The sequence below is a fragment of the Phyllostomus discolor genome, chromosome 5 (genome assembly GCF_004126475.2).
Source record: "Phyllostomus discolor isolate MPI-MPIP mPhyDis1 chromosome 5, mPhyDis1.pri.v3, whole genome shotgun sequence".
NCBI lineage: Eukaryota > Metazoa > Chordata > Mammalia > Chiroptera > Phyllostomidae > Phyllostomus > Phyllostomus discolor.
The window spans coordinates 119,594,778-119,609,399 of NC_040907.2; the positions used below are offsets into that span (position 1 = coordinate 119,594,778).

Consider the following 14,622-nt stretch of genomic DNA (forward strand, 5'->3'; position numbering starts at 1 on the left):
GAGGAATAACGCGCCGAGGCCGAGGAGGCTCAGTGGCGTGGCGACGCGCTCAGGCTGCAAGGGCTAGCTGCTGCGGCGCTCACCGACTGGACGCGGTGAACCTGCCGCGGCCCAGTGCGCACAGGGGCGGGGAGACGGGTCGAGCGCATCTAGGGAAGAAGGGCCGGCGCGGGGGCTTCCGGGCGGAGGGTACTGATTATACATTATTAACGAGTTGCCTCCTAATAAGCCTTAAGCGGCTCGTCAGCGGCGCGAGTTGCGCGTGGGGAGGAGGTCCCGGGCCAGAGCGCAGCGCACAAGCGTGTCGCACGGCGGGCGGCGCCGAGCGGAGCCGAGGGCACCCGGGCCCGCGCACAGAGCCGAGGCGGGCCCGGGGGCGGTGCAGACCCCGGGCGCAGGCGGCCCGCGGCGCCCCTGGACTTTCCGTGCTCAGGGCAGCGCGGTTCCTGGCGAGCAGCGGGTGGAGTAGAGGGAGCTGCCCCCGCGCTCCATCCCCCTCCCCCCAGGGCGGGCGGGCCGGTGGCCGGGGGGAGGGCGGACGGCGCGGTTGGCTGTATATATCTCCGCGCACCCCGCCAGGTCGCGCACAGCGCCCCGAGCCCAGGCGCCTCCCCGCCCCCTCCCCGCGCTCCGCGGCGGCGGCGGCAGCAGGAGCAGCAATATGGCTGTGGATGGGTGCTCGGGGCGGCGCTGGCGGCGGGAGGAGCTCCCCCGAGCCCCTGCGCTGGCTGTCCGTTGCTAGCTATGGCAAATGGTGGCGGCGGCGGCGGTGGCAGCACCAGCGGCGGCGGCGGAGGCGGAGGCAGCAGTCTTAGAATGAGTAGCAATATCCACGCGAACCATCTCAGCCTAGACGCGTCCTCCTCCTCCTCTTCCTCCTCCTCTTCATCCTCCTCCTCTTCCTCCTCGTCCTCGGTCCACGAGCCCAAGATGGATGCGCTCATCATCCCGGTGACCATGGAGGTGCCGTGCGACAGCCGGGGCCAACGCATGTGGTGGGCTTTCCTGGCCTCCTCCATGGTGACTTTCTTCGGGGGCCTCTTCATCATCCTGCTCTGGCGGACGCTCAAGTACCTGTGGACCGTTTGCTGCCACTGCGGGGGCAAGACGAAGGTAAGGTGCGCCCTGGACGCCCGCCCCCTGCGCCAGCCCCTTCGCTTCTCCGCCGCGTGCCCGGCAGCCCACCTCCTCCCTTCATCCCCACCTGCCTTCCCTTCGCTTCTTTCCCTTCTCTCCGCTCTCCCAGCGCCCTCGGATTGGGGCAGCGGGAGACGCGCCGGAGGTGAGGAGTTGCCCCCAACCGGTGCGCTCTGGGACGCGGACGCCCAATCCCGTTCCCTTGTTTATTGTAGGGCTGTTTGCGGTTGCGGCCAGAGTGGGGGACGCGCGCCGCTCGGGCGCTGTGGTGCGGGGTAGGGAGAGCCAACCCCGCGGGCAACGAGGAAGCTGGGGGCCGCTGGGTGCGCGTTCCGCACGGCCCACCTGCCGAGGCTCGGTTCCTTTCGGTGGGCGAATGGGAGCACAACAGCCCGCACTTTAGAAACCTGTTGGGGAGATGAGTTCGTGGAGTCAGAAAAAAGGGAAAATCCTTTGGGCAAAGGAGGAAACCTTTTAGACTAGGGACTCCCTGGGGAGGAACATGGCCAGAGGAAGTGGGGGCACGAGAGAAAGTTGGGGAGATGCACCCCAGTTTTGGAGGTAACCCGGGGAGGTTGCCACTTTAGGAGTGTGGCGCGGTGATGTGATGTCACCTCCCTCTTCATCCTTTAGATATTCTTGTGGAACATACACCCTCCCCCCAAGTTATGGGGCATCTGTATTCTCGCCCCCATGCCACCCCATTTAGGTCCCCGGAAATGCCACCAGCAGCGTGGAGGCTGAAGCGGGAGGTCCGCCTGAGAACCGGCCGAGGCCGCGGTTTCTCGCGGAGCCTCCTCTCCGACGCTTTTGAGGTGGCTGGCTGTTGGGTTAAGCTATTCCTGGCGCAGAGACGCCCACCAGCAACCAGGCTCACTACACTTTATGTATGGTTGCTAGGCTAACTTCCTGCTCTGTCTCTGAGTCGCTACAGACGTCCTCCTTGTCCCTTCATTGGCCGAAGGGGGGGGGGGGGAGAAAACTGCGCGGGTGGCGAATATAAAAGAAAGAACTGGAAAAAAACGGAGTGACCCAATATGTCTTCTGTTTGAATAGTTACCATACGAGGGTACTTTCCAGTGCCAACATTTTCAGATGGAGGGGAGATCAATGGGGATAGGGGAACAGTGCGAGGTAGAGGCAGACTCCTTCAGAATGTACACACCTTTCCTGGGAAAGTTGGTCGGAGGACCCCTCAAACTTCCACAGGGCACAGCAACTTGTCGCAGACTCCTCCGCTGCTACAGGAAGAAGTAGGGAAACCTGGGTCTGTGGGTGACACACAGGAGTGAACTGAACCTCGCTCTCCAGGCCATTAATAATGCATCCTGTTGGGTGCTGGAGCTCAGCTGTGTTTTGTGGCAGCACGTTTGTGTTTTGGAAAATACTGGTGAGTTGGAAATAAGGGAGAAAAATAAAATCTCTCCCTCTCCTCCTACTTCTCCAGAAGCCTCCAGATGTTGGGCCAGCCTGGTTTTTTTGGAGTTTCCTTCTCAGGAGAGGTTTCTCCTTACTTGTCAAGGTGGACAGCCTCCCGCATTCCAGAGCAGCCATCAGATGAAGCAGAATCCTAAGCACAGAGACCCCAAGACTGTGCCCCCCCAGCATTGCCCTCCATTTAACAACTGCCTACTCATAGGACCTCCTTACCCACCCATTTCCTCTCCTCCACCCCCCTGGAGCCTTCAGCCCTCAAGTTTATTTTCCCTCGCTGAGGTTTGGTGTCAGGCCAAGGGGAGAGATAGCTCATGGTTGTGCACATCTCAAATGTTCTCTAGGCGGAGTGATTTTGGTGAACTTTTTAACAGCTTCCTTATCCATAAGGAACTGGACAATCCTGATTATAATGAAAACTTTTTTCTGCAATGAATCAAAGTAAGTTTTGATGTTTTTGTGACCCTGGGGTTTTAAACAGTCTCTAAGGTCTTTTGACTCCAGGGGGTTCCTTAAAGCCACTGCAGTGCCTGTGATGAAATGCTCATCACATCGTTCGCAGAAGGAATCTCTTTCTTGAATGAGGAGCAAGCATAACTTCTGCCTTTTTCCTTCAAGAAAATAGGTTTTTGGCAATGATCACTGCAAAAATAAAACAATCCCTGTATTAGGCTGTATTTTGTAGCTTCAAGAGCTCTTAAGTTGACATAACTGGAAGTTTCTACAAAAATCAGAGATGCTTGCAGTCGGTGGGGGAGACAGGAAGCAATGTAGGACAAGATCAGGTCACTTTGGTACCATTAGAGTTCATTTTAAATCATGCCCAGATCTCTTAATATCTGCCCCTTGATTTGCTTAATGAAGCCTAGTGTAGCCAGCTCTTTATGCCCAATGGTAATAACTTAGGCCTTTTACAAGCTATTCTTTCTACCCTTGATGTCTCTTGCAGTCGTGGTTTTTTTGCCCTTCACTCTTTTTGCTTTCCAAGTATTGGTAGTTGTTGAGATGCTGCACAAAAGAATGCATTCAGCTTGAACTTGGAATAATTATTTTACTGCTGGGTTTCCCAAGCAAACCTAGGCTGCTTTTCCACAGAACTCTACTGGCCCTCAGGTGTGTTCACCCTCACCTTCATTCAGACCCAAGATGGTCTGACCAGGAGCCGGGGTCCAGTGGAAGGCTGGTCTTTTTAGCATTAGCAATTCCATGGGAGATGAGTTTCAGCAGGGAGCTGGGGAATCTTAAGTGCTTGGTCTCTGGAACTGCACCATCCTCTCTGATCAAAGGAACCTGGGACTGTGGGTGTATCATTAGTACCTTTGGCCTCTGAATCCCAAATGGTGAATGACTCTATTATTTGGCAAAGAATTGTATTGCGTTTTTCTTTTTAGGAAATAAAGAAGAAAAAGAATCACATTTCCCCCTTGTTGAGAACTTGGACACAGTCACTCAGGACTGTGTTCTTTGCTGCACTCTGTCACATTGTTTTGTGTCTGTTGAGTTTCATCACAGCTCTCTTCACTGGGCTGTGACAGTTTGAGGTCCAACCTGGTAGCAGACTGTAGTGAACAGGGAGCTGCTCTGGCAGCCCGAATACGGCTGTGACCTTGAAGAAGTCATTTAACCTCTCTGGTCTCTCGTTTCTTGTGTTTAAAATGTGGAGATTGAATTCTGTGTGTTCTCCTGGCCCTTGTGCTCTGTGATTCCATGTCAGGGAGTGGAAGGAGTTGAGAGACTATGGGTAAACTTTCTAGCTCAGAATGTATTTTGCAATGGTGCAACGATTCCTTTAGGAATTCAGTTTATGTGCCTTTCTTTCCACCTCCTGCTCCTCATTCAGCACAACGGTTTCCTTTTTTCCCCCATTAGTCCAGGGAAGCTGAGGCTGACTTCCTGTGGAGCTGTGGTTTGCTGAGGGGCCTGCACGGTGGGCATGGACTCAGGCCTGCTCTGAGTTAGAGCTGTCCTCCCTGTAGAAGTTTGGGCTTGATTGGGGTTGGTCTGCATGTAATGAATTATTGAGGTGTTATCTCCATGGCTGTGTCTGAAAAAACAACATGTTTTCTCTGCCAGGCTCGTGACTAATATAAATATCAGATCCTATTACAGCTTGGTAATTGCCCAGGGTCTGGCCTGATGCATCCAATCAGGGCTGGAGCTTCAGGGCCTCTGAATTCTTGATGCCACATTGGCCCTGGTGCCTCATCTCATGCTGGGGATCAGCCACATCGCATGACCTTCAGATACTGCTTCTTGGTGAGATCGCTTAGGCCTTGGAGAAGGTCTCAGGTCCCAGTCCAGCTGACCTTCCCTTATCCAGACAGCTTTTGCTTCTTGTGTCTCACTTTCTTTATGGAAAGACACATGCAGAGACTCTGCAGTGAGACCCAAGTGCACATAGTGATCTCACATTTATTAGCTGGGCACCTTTGTCTGGCAACTATGTCAAGCCTTGATGTCTTCTTCCATAAAAAGAGCCTAATGATGTTTTCTTTGTAAGACCCTTATAAGGAGTGGCAGTAATGGGCACATAGCATCTAGCAAATGCCTGGCATTTAGCAGTCTCCTGTAAATGGGAGCTACTCTGTAGCTCCACAAGGTGGTGAGTTTATTTTCTCTTGATTCCTTAACTTTTGGCCCTTGTAGGGCACACACTGCAATGAATAGAACTTTTGAGAGCCTGAAGTCAACTGTCTAACAATCAGAGCCAGACCGAGATCCGGGCTCATGACTTTCTGCTGCTGCAGGGCTGGAAGGGTGGGGAGGGTTAGCCAGGGAGCGCTCTGTGGATGAGCATCTGGCAGGATCGCTAGTGCTTTATGGTGTGGACGTTCTTGGACGAGCATTGACGTTGCGGGGCTCCTGGGCCTGTAGGCCTATCAGAAGTGAAAGCTTTGTTGCTCAGATGTGGCTGCCCACCCTTCCTTGAGAAGGAACAATTCTATCCCTGTAAGCCCAGTCTGGAGCTCACAGATCTGTTCCCTCAGTAAAGTAACAGTGTCTTAAAGAGGATGCTCCAGGATGCTCTGGATCAGTTTTAGTATTCTGTGGAGCACTTGCCCTTGAAGTTACCTTGTGAAAAATTGAGAGGCACGGCCTACTGGGTGGCCGTTTGGGGAGTCCCAGGCTCAGGGAAGTCCTGCAGCAGAGAAACTGGTTGAAAGGCTCTGGACTGTGCTCATGTAGAGCAGCCTTGCCTAGATGTCAAGCCTGCTGTGCAGCACTCAGCTGTCAGCTTGTGACCTTGGGCAAAGACTCCATTGCCCTGTGCCTCAGTTTCCTCACCTGCACATTGGGAATTGTAATAGACCACAGCCCTAGTGGGTAGGTACTCTCCATAACCCCATTTTGTAGCACTTCCTAGGAGGACATAGTGACTGCAAGCCATGGGCTGACCTTGCTTCCAGGTGCCCAAGGGCCTTGTCCAGACGTACATCAGGAGGAAAGGACGAGCTGCCCTAGCATTTGGCCTAGGGGAGTAAGGATTCCAAGGGCAAACCCAGGTGGGACTCTTCTTTGCCTCACCACTATCTTCTTTTCTGAATGGGGCATTCATTGGGTGCCTGGTAGCAGGAGTAAATGCTTGCTTTGTTGCTTTCTTTCTGTCCCCCTCCCTCCTCACCAGGGCAAGAGAAGCCTCTGCTGAAACAGGTTGGCATTGGATCGTAGTGCCAAGACCTCCTTCCCAACCTTGGTAGCAGGGGTGTCCCAGCTCATAGTGGCAGTGGCTGTGCTAACCTGTGAATTACAGCAGGCAGTGCACCTTCCTGGGACTCCAGAGCTGCGGAGCCCCTGGAGAGCTGCCCCTGTGGTTCTCGTGGAAAGAGCTGTGTGTGTGTGTTCCCACAGCTCCTTCCTGGAGCCCAGCTGAGAGCTCTGGTCTTCATGGAGTCCTACCTGAGGGTCAGGCAAGATCAAGCCTCCTGCAGGACCCCTGGAATCCCACAGCCATTCTGTACACAGTAGGGAACAAAGTGTTTCTCCTTTGTTGAAATGCACCTTGAGTGGGTGGAATTCTGGCCCTGGGCAGGTGAGGAAAGAAACTCAGGGGCCCTACTCTCAGAGGCAGGGGGTCTCAGCATTCTGGATAGAAGGCTTAAGGAATGTTCCATTGGGGTATCAGATCTCTGCCTCCAGGGCTGGATAGAGCATCTAGTCCATGTAATCCTGGGGCCTCTCACACCCTAATGTACACACAAATCACCTGAGGAGTATTAAAATACAGATTCAGATTCAGAAAGTCCAGAGTGGGCCCTGAGATTCTGCCTTCCTGACAAGGACTGCCCCAGGAGTAGCAAGGATCTGGTCCATTTCTCAGCCTCCAGAGGGTTCCTCCCAAAACACAGGCCTATTTTTAAATATGAAATTCCCTACTCTTCAGAGTAGGAAGTGATGAGAAGAGGAAGGTCCCCTGTGCCAAGATAGTCAGGTCGCGGAAACTCTGCTCAGGCTCTCTGAGTTGCTGCAGACCAGCCTGGGCGCCTGCTGCTAAAGCTGATTGCGGGGTGCCTCTTTCCAAGGAACCCGCAGTGCTGTTGGCTTGGGGTGGGGTTGTGGCGGCCACCGCAGTGTTCTACAGATATGCAGGGTGTGGTCTGTGTGTCGCCTGTGGGCTCTCTCATGCCAGTTGGTCATACTGCAAAGGGAGAAGCTTTCTGAAGTTCAGAATGGCAACCTAGCCAAACCACCTTTTTGCAAAATTAAAGGCTCCTGTTGTAGCCAGGGCCATACTGTGGTGATGCTCTGGGAAGTTAGCTGCTGGCCACGCCCTCTGGTGTGTTTGAAGTTAGTACACAGCAACACTGCCAGACTGATTTTCCATAGGGACCTGGGTGGGCCTTCCCAACAGAGGTCTAGCATGAAAGGATGGGGCTCCAGCCCTGATCCCTGCGGGGAGGCAGGAGACAGGTTGCATTGTGCTGTGCAGGCCTCCAGCGGCATCTCTCCAGAATTCTATCCTATGAAATTGAAACTAGCCCTTTCTCTCATGGCAGCAAAGTTTGTCACAGCTCATGCCGTTAAGGACTTTTTCCCTGAGATGTGCTTTTTATGTTGTTCTATTGTCCAAGGGGAGAACCTGGAGTAAACTTGACCCATGAGCATCTCCAGCTGTCCTAATAAAGAAGGACTTAGTATAACGCTCAATACAGAATAGGTTCTCAAATCTTATGGTCATTGTAGTTGTTATTTTTACTTTTATTGCATAGTAGGTGCATACTATGTACCGAGCTAGGTACTTGGGGAAATAGAGGACCCCATTCTGACTTCTAGTTGACAGGGTGGGAGGGAAAAAACCCAGTTATCTTCTCATGGGGTGTGCACATGCTTGGTGTCTAAGTTGCCTGCAGACCCCCTGAGGGCAGGAAGTGAGTCATAGAAGTGCAAGCACATATTTGAGTTGGGAGGGCCCTTTCAATGGTGGTTCTCTAGTGTAGTAGGTAAAAAATACGTTGTGCTATTTGTGTGTGCATGTTGGGGGGGTGATTTGATACATGCCATGGAGAAACTCTGGGTGAATGGGGTGGGTTGATTTGGTGACAGAATGATGTTTGAGTCATCCCTAGATTTAAATGATTCATTCTGCCTGGTCGGTCTTGACCAGTAGACAACGAGCAGTTGTCTACGAGGCGCATGAGTCAGGCAGGGGATGGAAGGGCAGCTTCAAAAGAATGACTGCTTTGAGACGAAATTTGCTTTGCTTTTGGCATGATTAGGTGATTGTTTTGGGGACATTATGTCTAATTGCCAATTTGGAAATGTAATTGGCACTCTAGGTCCAGAATGGGCATACCTAACGTTGTCAAACCGAGCCTCCAGCTCATCTCCGTGTAAGATCTCATTACCTGTATGACTAACGCTTCTTTCCATGGCCCAAAGCCAAGTTATTATAAACATCTCAGTTACTTTGTATTCTTTCTTCTGTTTCATTGCCCCCCTGCCAGGTTTTCTCAGGGGCCCAGATCCCCTTCACTGTGGGTATTTCGAAGGTAGTCAATAGGAAAGCCTGCATTCCTTCCTTCTCTCCTTCCTTCTGCTCTTCATCCTTTCCTTTATTCTCCTACTTCCCTAGTGATTCCTCCTCGACCCAGGAGCAGAGGGACTGAAGATTGGAAGCTGGTGGAATTATGCAGTCATAGTAGTAGAAGGGGGCTTTGGGGCACAAGTCCTGCATCTTCCTCTGTTACCAGAGCTGGAAGCCCTCTGCTCCTTCATCAGAGGAGATGGGGGTGTCTGTTATTTCCTGAATTCATTCGGTGGGGAGCCCCCCAAAATGAATGGAAAGATCTTTATCCTTGCATTATCCCCTCTTTGCTTTGGTTCATTTCCAGGACACATGGAAAAAGGCTTTGTGGGTGCTAGATTTCAAATGCTAAATCTAGCCCAGGAGGGCCCAGAGCTGGGAGATGTTTAGGTGTCAGCAGTGTTGTTGAGACGTGGGACACCCTTAACTTGTGCTGCCCCTGTGCTGGACACGTCCTTTGTCTCTCTCACAATGCCCAGTGTCCTTTTTCTCCGAGGTATCCCTTTGCTTCATTCTTTAAAGTTGGAAAATGGTCCATTCTGGCTGTTGGTTTCTGTAGTTTGCCTTTTGAAATCTTTCTGGTCTTGTCAGAAGCCGTGGGTGGAGGTTTTGGCTGCCCCTGGGCCATGAAATTGCCTCTTTATACCAGGCACATGCCCTATGTTTCCCAAGTTTATCTTCCTTTACAGTTTCATGCTGGGCTTGGCGGAGAGCAGATATAATCTTGGAGCCATGCCAAGAATCCAGATGTAGAGTGTGGATCCTTGGTTAAGAAGCCCAAGTTGGGCTCTGCTTTTTGTGTGTTGTCTCTTCCTAAAGGAGACAGAACAGACAGATAGCAGGCTTGAGCCTCTGTTGTATCATTTAAGTATAGGTGCTGTCTGGAACTGGAGATGTTACCGCCCAGCTGCTGGTGGTGAGAACGGCACCAGGTGTGAGAACGGCACCAGGTGCTAGACCCGTGGAGTCACACCCGCCCTTGGCTCAGCAGCCTCAGTCCAGGCTGAGAAAGAATTCAGGCCCAAGACTTGAACTCTAGGAGAAAGTTTATTTAGAAAGTTGTGGAGATAGAAGAAGTGAGCTGTAGAAGAAATGGGCTCAGGAAACAAGTCACAGAGACGAAAGAAGGACTCTTGGAGCTTAGGAGAAAGGAGGGGAAAGGTAATGGTCTGGGGGGGGGGCACGGTCCCAGGGGAGGGTTTCACTAGAACATTCATCAGCTTTTCAGGTGTGTCCTTTCAGGGTCATGGTCTCCACCGATTTTTCGGCGTCAGGGCAGAGGGTTATTAGTCAGTGCAGCTGGGCCTGAGGTCAACCCGTGGAGTCAGTTGTCTGGTTTTGCTGTTTTTCTAGGCATGGAGCTGAAGCACAACTGAGGCCTAGATGTTATCCCTAGGGGTTAGTGCTGAAGGGAGTGGTCGTGCAAGGGCCTGCATGGGACTCACATGACGTCACTGTTTGGCCCCTTGTCGCTCCACTAAGAAGTCTACCACATGACTAGGGACATTCCAGGAGAGGAAAGGTCAGGGGAGGGTCCTAACCTCATGACCAATGACATGAAAGGTCAGGGGGTCTAAACCACATGACCAGTGACATGCTAGGGGAGGAAAGGTTACCCTGGGGGCAAGCTCCTTGTTTTCCCAGTTTTGCCTGTTGCTAGGTGCCCAGGGCTCTCCCTGCTGACCTTCTGTTCTCAGTCCATGGCCTTACTCTGCTGATGTCTGTCTAGCTTCCTACCACACAACTGCTCATCTTATCTCTTTTCTTGGGCTTCTAGACACTACTGCTGCCATTTCCCCTGTTGTGCTGAACAGAACAAAACCTGGAAGGAAAAGAGGACATATAAGAGGAGAAGGCAAGGGAAGGCAGGGGTCGAGGGAGATGCTTACACAAAGAAAACTAGAACTTTTCTTCTGGTTTTTTAAATACATGCACTGAACTTCTCTTCCAGAGGTTGGGTAAATGTAGAATTGGATAGATTTTGTTTTTAGTCACCAAGGAGTGAAGCCTTACACGAAGACCAGTGGAAAGAGTAGTTTCACTTTTGGAAGACTTTAGCTTTTCTAGAGAGAAGTTCCATCCAATCAGTTGCTCCTGTGCGGCCTGCTGCCCTGTGGCCCCAACACAAGGGAACTAAGGCTTCCTGGGATATTCTTTGTGGGCTTGTTATATGAGAGCAGAATTTTGCTCCTCTTTGCAAGAAGTTGCAGCTTGAACTTGTGACTTTGGGAAGTGGACCCTCTCTGGCTCTGGAAGGTGAAAAAGTGGACATTTGGCAATAATCTAATGGAGAACTCAGAGATAAGGGCTCTAAGGATTGGAGGAAAGATTTGGAAGAAGAGAGGGTTTATCCAAATACTGGTGATGTTCATTATCAACTTTTACATTGTAACAACTAGCAATGACTTTATACATTGTTTTTCTTCTTTGTGCATATGAGAGCACTTTCCAGTGCTTGTAGGAATTCTCATAGTTGCCCATGAATTATGACCATTTCTCCAGTGGGTTGTGGCAGCCACTGTGTATCAAGTGGGAGGATTCTAGAAGAGTGTAGCGCTAGTGTCGCTAGCTGAACCCACAAGAGAAGTCACTGGTTTGCCTCAGTCTTACAAAAATAAATCCTTTTCTTAAGTTCATATGCAACCCTATTTTCCTCATAAGATTTCTTTTTCAACTTCAGTGTTTTACACATTTGTCCTTAATCCTAAATGCACACTATACTCATTGTAGAAAATGTAGGCAGTGCAGAGAGGCTTTTTTATTTTTAAAGGACACCTCACACCCACTAGCATGGCTACTGTATCAAAACCCAGAAAAATAACAAGTGTTGGGGAGGATGTGGAGGTTTGGACACATTGTGCACTGTTGGTGGAAATGTAAAATGATGCAGCCGCTCTGGAAAACAGTATGGTGGTTCCTCAAAAAAATTAAAAATAGAATTACCACCCAGAAGTTCCACTCTGGGCACATATCCAAAAGAAGATATTTGTACACCTACGTTCACAGCAGCATTATTCATGATAGCTCAAGGATGGAAGCAACCCAAGTGTCTGTTGATGGATATGGCATATACATGCAATGGAACATTATTCAGGTTGCAAAAGGAAGAAGATACTGGCACATGCTACAACATGGATGAACCTTGGAAACATTAAATTAAATAAACCAGACACAAAGGGACAAATACTGTATGATCTGCTTACATGAGGAATCTAGAGTAGTCACATTCATAGAGACAGAACATAGGATGCTGATTGCCAGGGCTGAGGGGAGGGGGAGTTGTTGTCTAATGGGTAGAGAATATCAGTTTTGAAAACAAAAAAATTCTGCATAGCAGTGCAAATATGCTTAATACTACTGAACTACACCCACGCTTAAAATTGGTTAAGATGGTAAAATTTATGTCTCTTTTACCACAATTTTAAAAAAAAGGAAAAAACATCCCTTGAAACCCCACCTCCTAGAGATGACCATCTTTCTCTTCAGGCACATTTCCCTTCCATACACATTTTTCACCGCAGGGCTCACGTTTGTCGGTGGGGCAGGTAATGTTCCTCTAGCAGGGCTGTCACACTCATTTTCACTGGGGGCCACATCAGCCTCGTGGTGGCCTTCAAAGGGCCGAATGTAATTTTAGGACTGTATAAACGTAACTACTCCTTAACTGTTAAATGAGAGCTTGGTGCTGCTGCTGGGTAAAAAACAAGGTGCTGGGTGGATAAAACAAGGTGGGGGACTGGATTTGGCCTGCAGGCCTTGTGTTTGCCACCTGTGCTCTAAGGGTTGGTGAGAGGCAGCCCCATGAGAAGGGCCCAGGTTGGCCTTGTTTGACTTTGATGGTGTCCATGCTGGGAACAGAAGAACAAACAGCAGAGCAACCCTCTCTCTGCCTATAGACTCTGATTTGAGGGTGTTTATTCTTTGAGTCCAAGTGAAAGGACTTTTATTTTGACGTATGGGCAGCTGCAGTGTCACAGGCCAGTCGCTGTCTTTGGGGCCCAGCCTTCTCACATGTAATATGCTCTGTGATTCAGTGATTGCCACACAGAGCCATTTCTTAAGTCAGACTTCAAAGTTATCATTTTTACTGAATACAGAACCCAAGAGTAAATTATGCAAGACGGTGGGCTCAGGGAGCAGTTCTGGGTCCACTATAAATCATAAGTGTGCAGTTTGGTGGACGTGTCCCCAAAACTTCATTGCCGACTTTGATGAGGTGGCGTATTTAAGAATTACCATTGGAAATACCACTGGACTTGTCATTACAGAGAGTCTCGGAACTAGGTTTTCATGACTATGCTATTACTTCTAAGGATAAAGCCACACTGTCATTGAGGTTTAAATTTTAATTTTTGGTGTGGAGGAAAAGTTGAAAACGCCTTCGATTATAGACTATAAAGAGTATGCTGGGGTAGGCTGGCTTTGCTGGGTTTGGGCATAAAAAGAAATATCTGATTAAAGAGCAGGTCGTGTAAGTCAACTTACTTTGATGCTTTTCCTTAACCTGCCCTAGAAACAACCCAGAATGAGAATGTTCTTCAGCCCTGTTGTGCGCAGCATTTCAGCTGCCAAAAGGAGGGTCAGGATGACTGCAGCTCCTGTGGCCAAGGAGAGCGTGTCTGCAGGGATGATCTCCACGTATGCAATGACTTTTGAAACAGTCCTGCCTTCGAATCATAAGCCCTTACCGAACAGTCTCTTGGGTTACATAACAACAATTAGGTTATGCTACTGGGGCCATGTACTAAGTTTTATTTTTTAATTATTTTTTTCTATTTTTTAAATTTTAATCATTGTTCAAGTACAGTTGTCTCCCTTTTACTCCATTCCAGCCCACCCACCCAACCCTCCCCACTTCCCTCCCATTACCATCGTCCCCCTAGTTTTTGTCCATGTGTCCTTTAAATTTGTTTCCGTGAACCTTTCCCATTGTCCCCTGAAATTCCCTCTTCTCTCCCCTGTGGTCACTGTCACTCTATCGTCTATTTCAGTGTCTTTGGCTATATTTTGCTTGTTTCTTTGTTTTGTTGTTTAGGTTCCTGTTAAAGGTGAGATCATATGGTATTTGTTTTTCACTGCCTGGCTTATTTCGCTTAGCATAATTTCCAGCTCCATCCATGCTGCTGCAAAGGGTAGGAGCTCCTTCTTTCTTTCTGCCGCATAGAATTCCATTGTGTAAATGTACCATAGTTTTTTGATCCATCCATTTACTGATGGGCACCTAGGTTGCTTCCAGCACTTGGCTATTGTACATTGTGCTGCTATGAACATCGGGGTTCAAAGGTTCTTTTGTATTGGTGTTTTAGTGTTCTTAGCATATAGTCCCAGCAATGGAATTGCAGGGTCAAAAGGCAGATCCATTTTTAGTTTTCTGAGGAAGTTCCATAGTGCTTTCCATAGTGGTTGTACCAGTCTGCAGTCCCACCAACAGTGCACTAGGGACCCCTTTTCTCCACAACCTCTCCAACACTTGTTGTTTGTTGCTTTGTTTATGATGGCCATTCTGACTGGTGTGAAGTGGTATCTCATTGTGGTTTTAATTTGCATCTCTCTGACAGCTAGCGATATTGAACATCATTTCATGTATCTTTGGATCTTCTGTATGTCCTCCTTGGAGAAGTGTCTGTTCAAGTCCTTTGCCCATTTTTTAATTGGGTTGCTTGTCTTCTTAGAGTGGAGTCGTGTAAGTTCTTTATATATTTTGGAGATTAAACCCTTGTCTGAGGTATCATTGGCAAATGTGTTTTCCCATACAGTTGGTTCTCTTTTTATTTAGATACTGTTTTCTTTAGCTGTGCAAAAGCTTTTTATTTTGATGAGGCCCCATTTGTTTACTCTTTCCTTGATGTCTCTTGCCATGTACTAAGTTTTAACTGGTCACAGATATGTTACATGAACACTTCCCAGATCTGCAGAGTACCAGGAAGCTTTGGGGTGTTATTGAGTGAATTGGTGATTGTGTAGGACTTGAGGAAGCTCAGCCAAACATACTCCTTAGCTTTTTCTATCTTGTAGTTTAACTTTTTTAG

At 49.4% G+C, this 14,622-nt stretch overlaps 1 protein-coding gene and 1 long non-coding RNA gene across 2 annotated transcripts in view; one reads left to right on the top strand and one right to left on the bottom strand.

The window, feature by feature from the left end:
* The first annotated feature begins 600 nt into the window (after positions 1–600).
* Positions 601–14,622, top strand: part of KCNMA1 (potassium calcium-activated channel subfamily M alpha 1) — a 749,962-nt gene continuing 735,940 nt past the window's right edge. The window contains 1 exon segment of the mRNA XM_036027545.1: positions 601–1,113. Within this exon segment, the coding sequence (XP_035883438.1) occupies positions 745–1,113 (369 nt within the window). The 5' untranslated portion in view covers positions 601–744.
* LOC118500967 lies at positions 1,391–9,738 on the bottom strand. Its single transcript, XR_004903543.1, has 2 exons — positions 2,303–9,738; positions 1,391–1,544 (listed from the first exon to the last, which is right to left on the bottom strand). It is a non-coding gene; the product is annotated as an uncharacterized LOC118500967 (long non-coding RNA).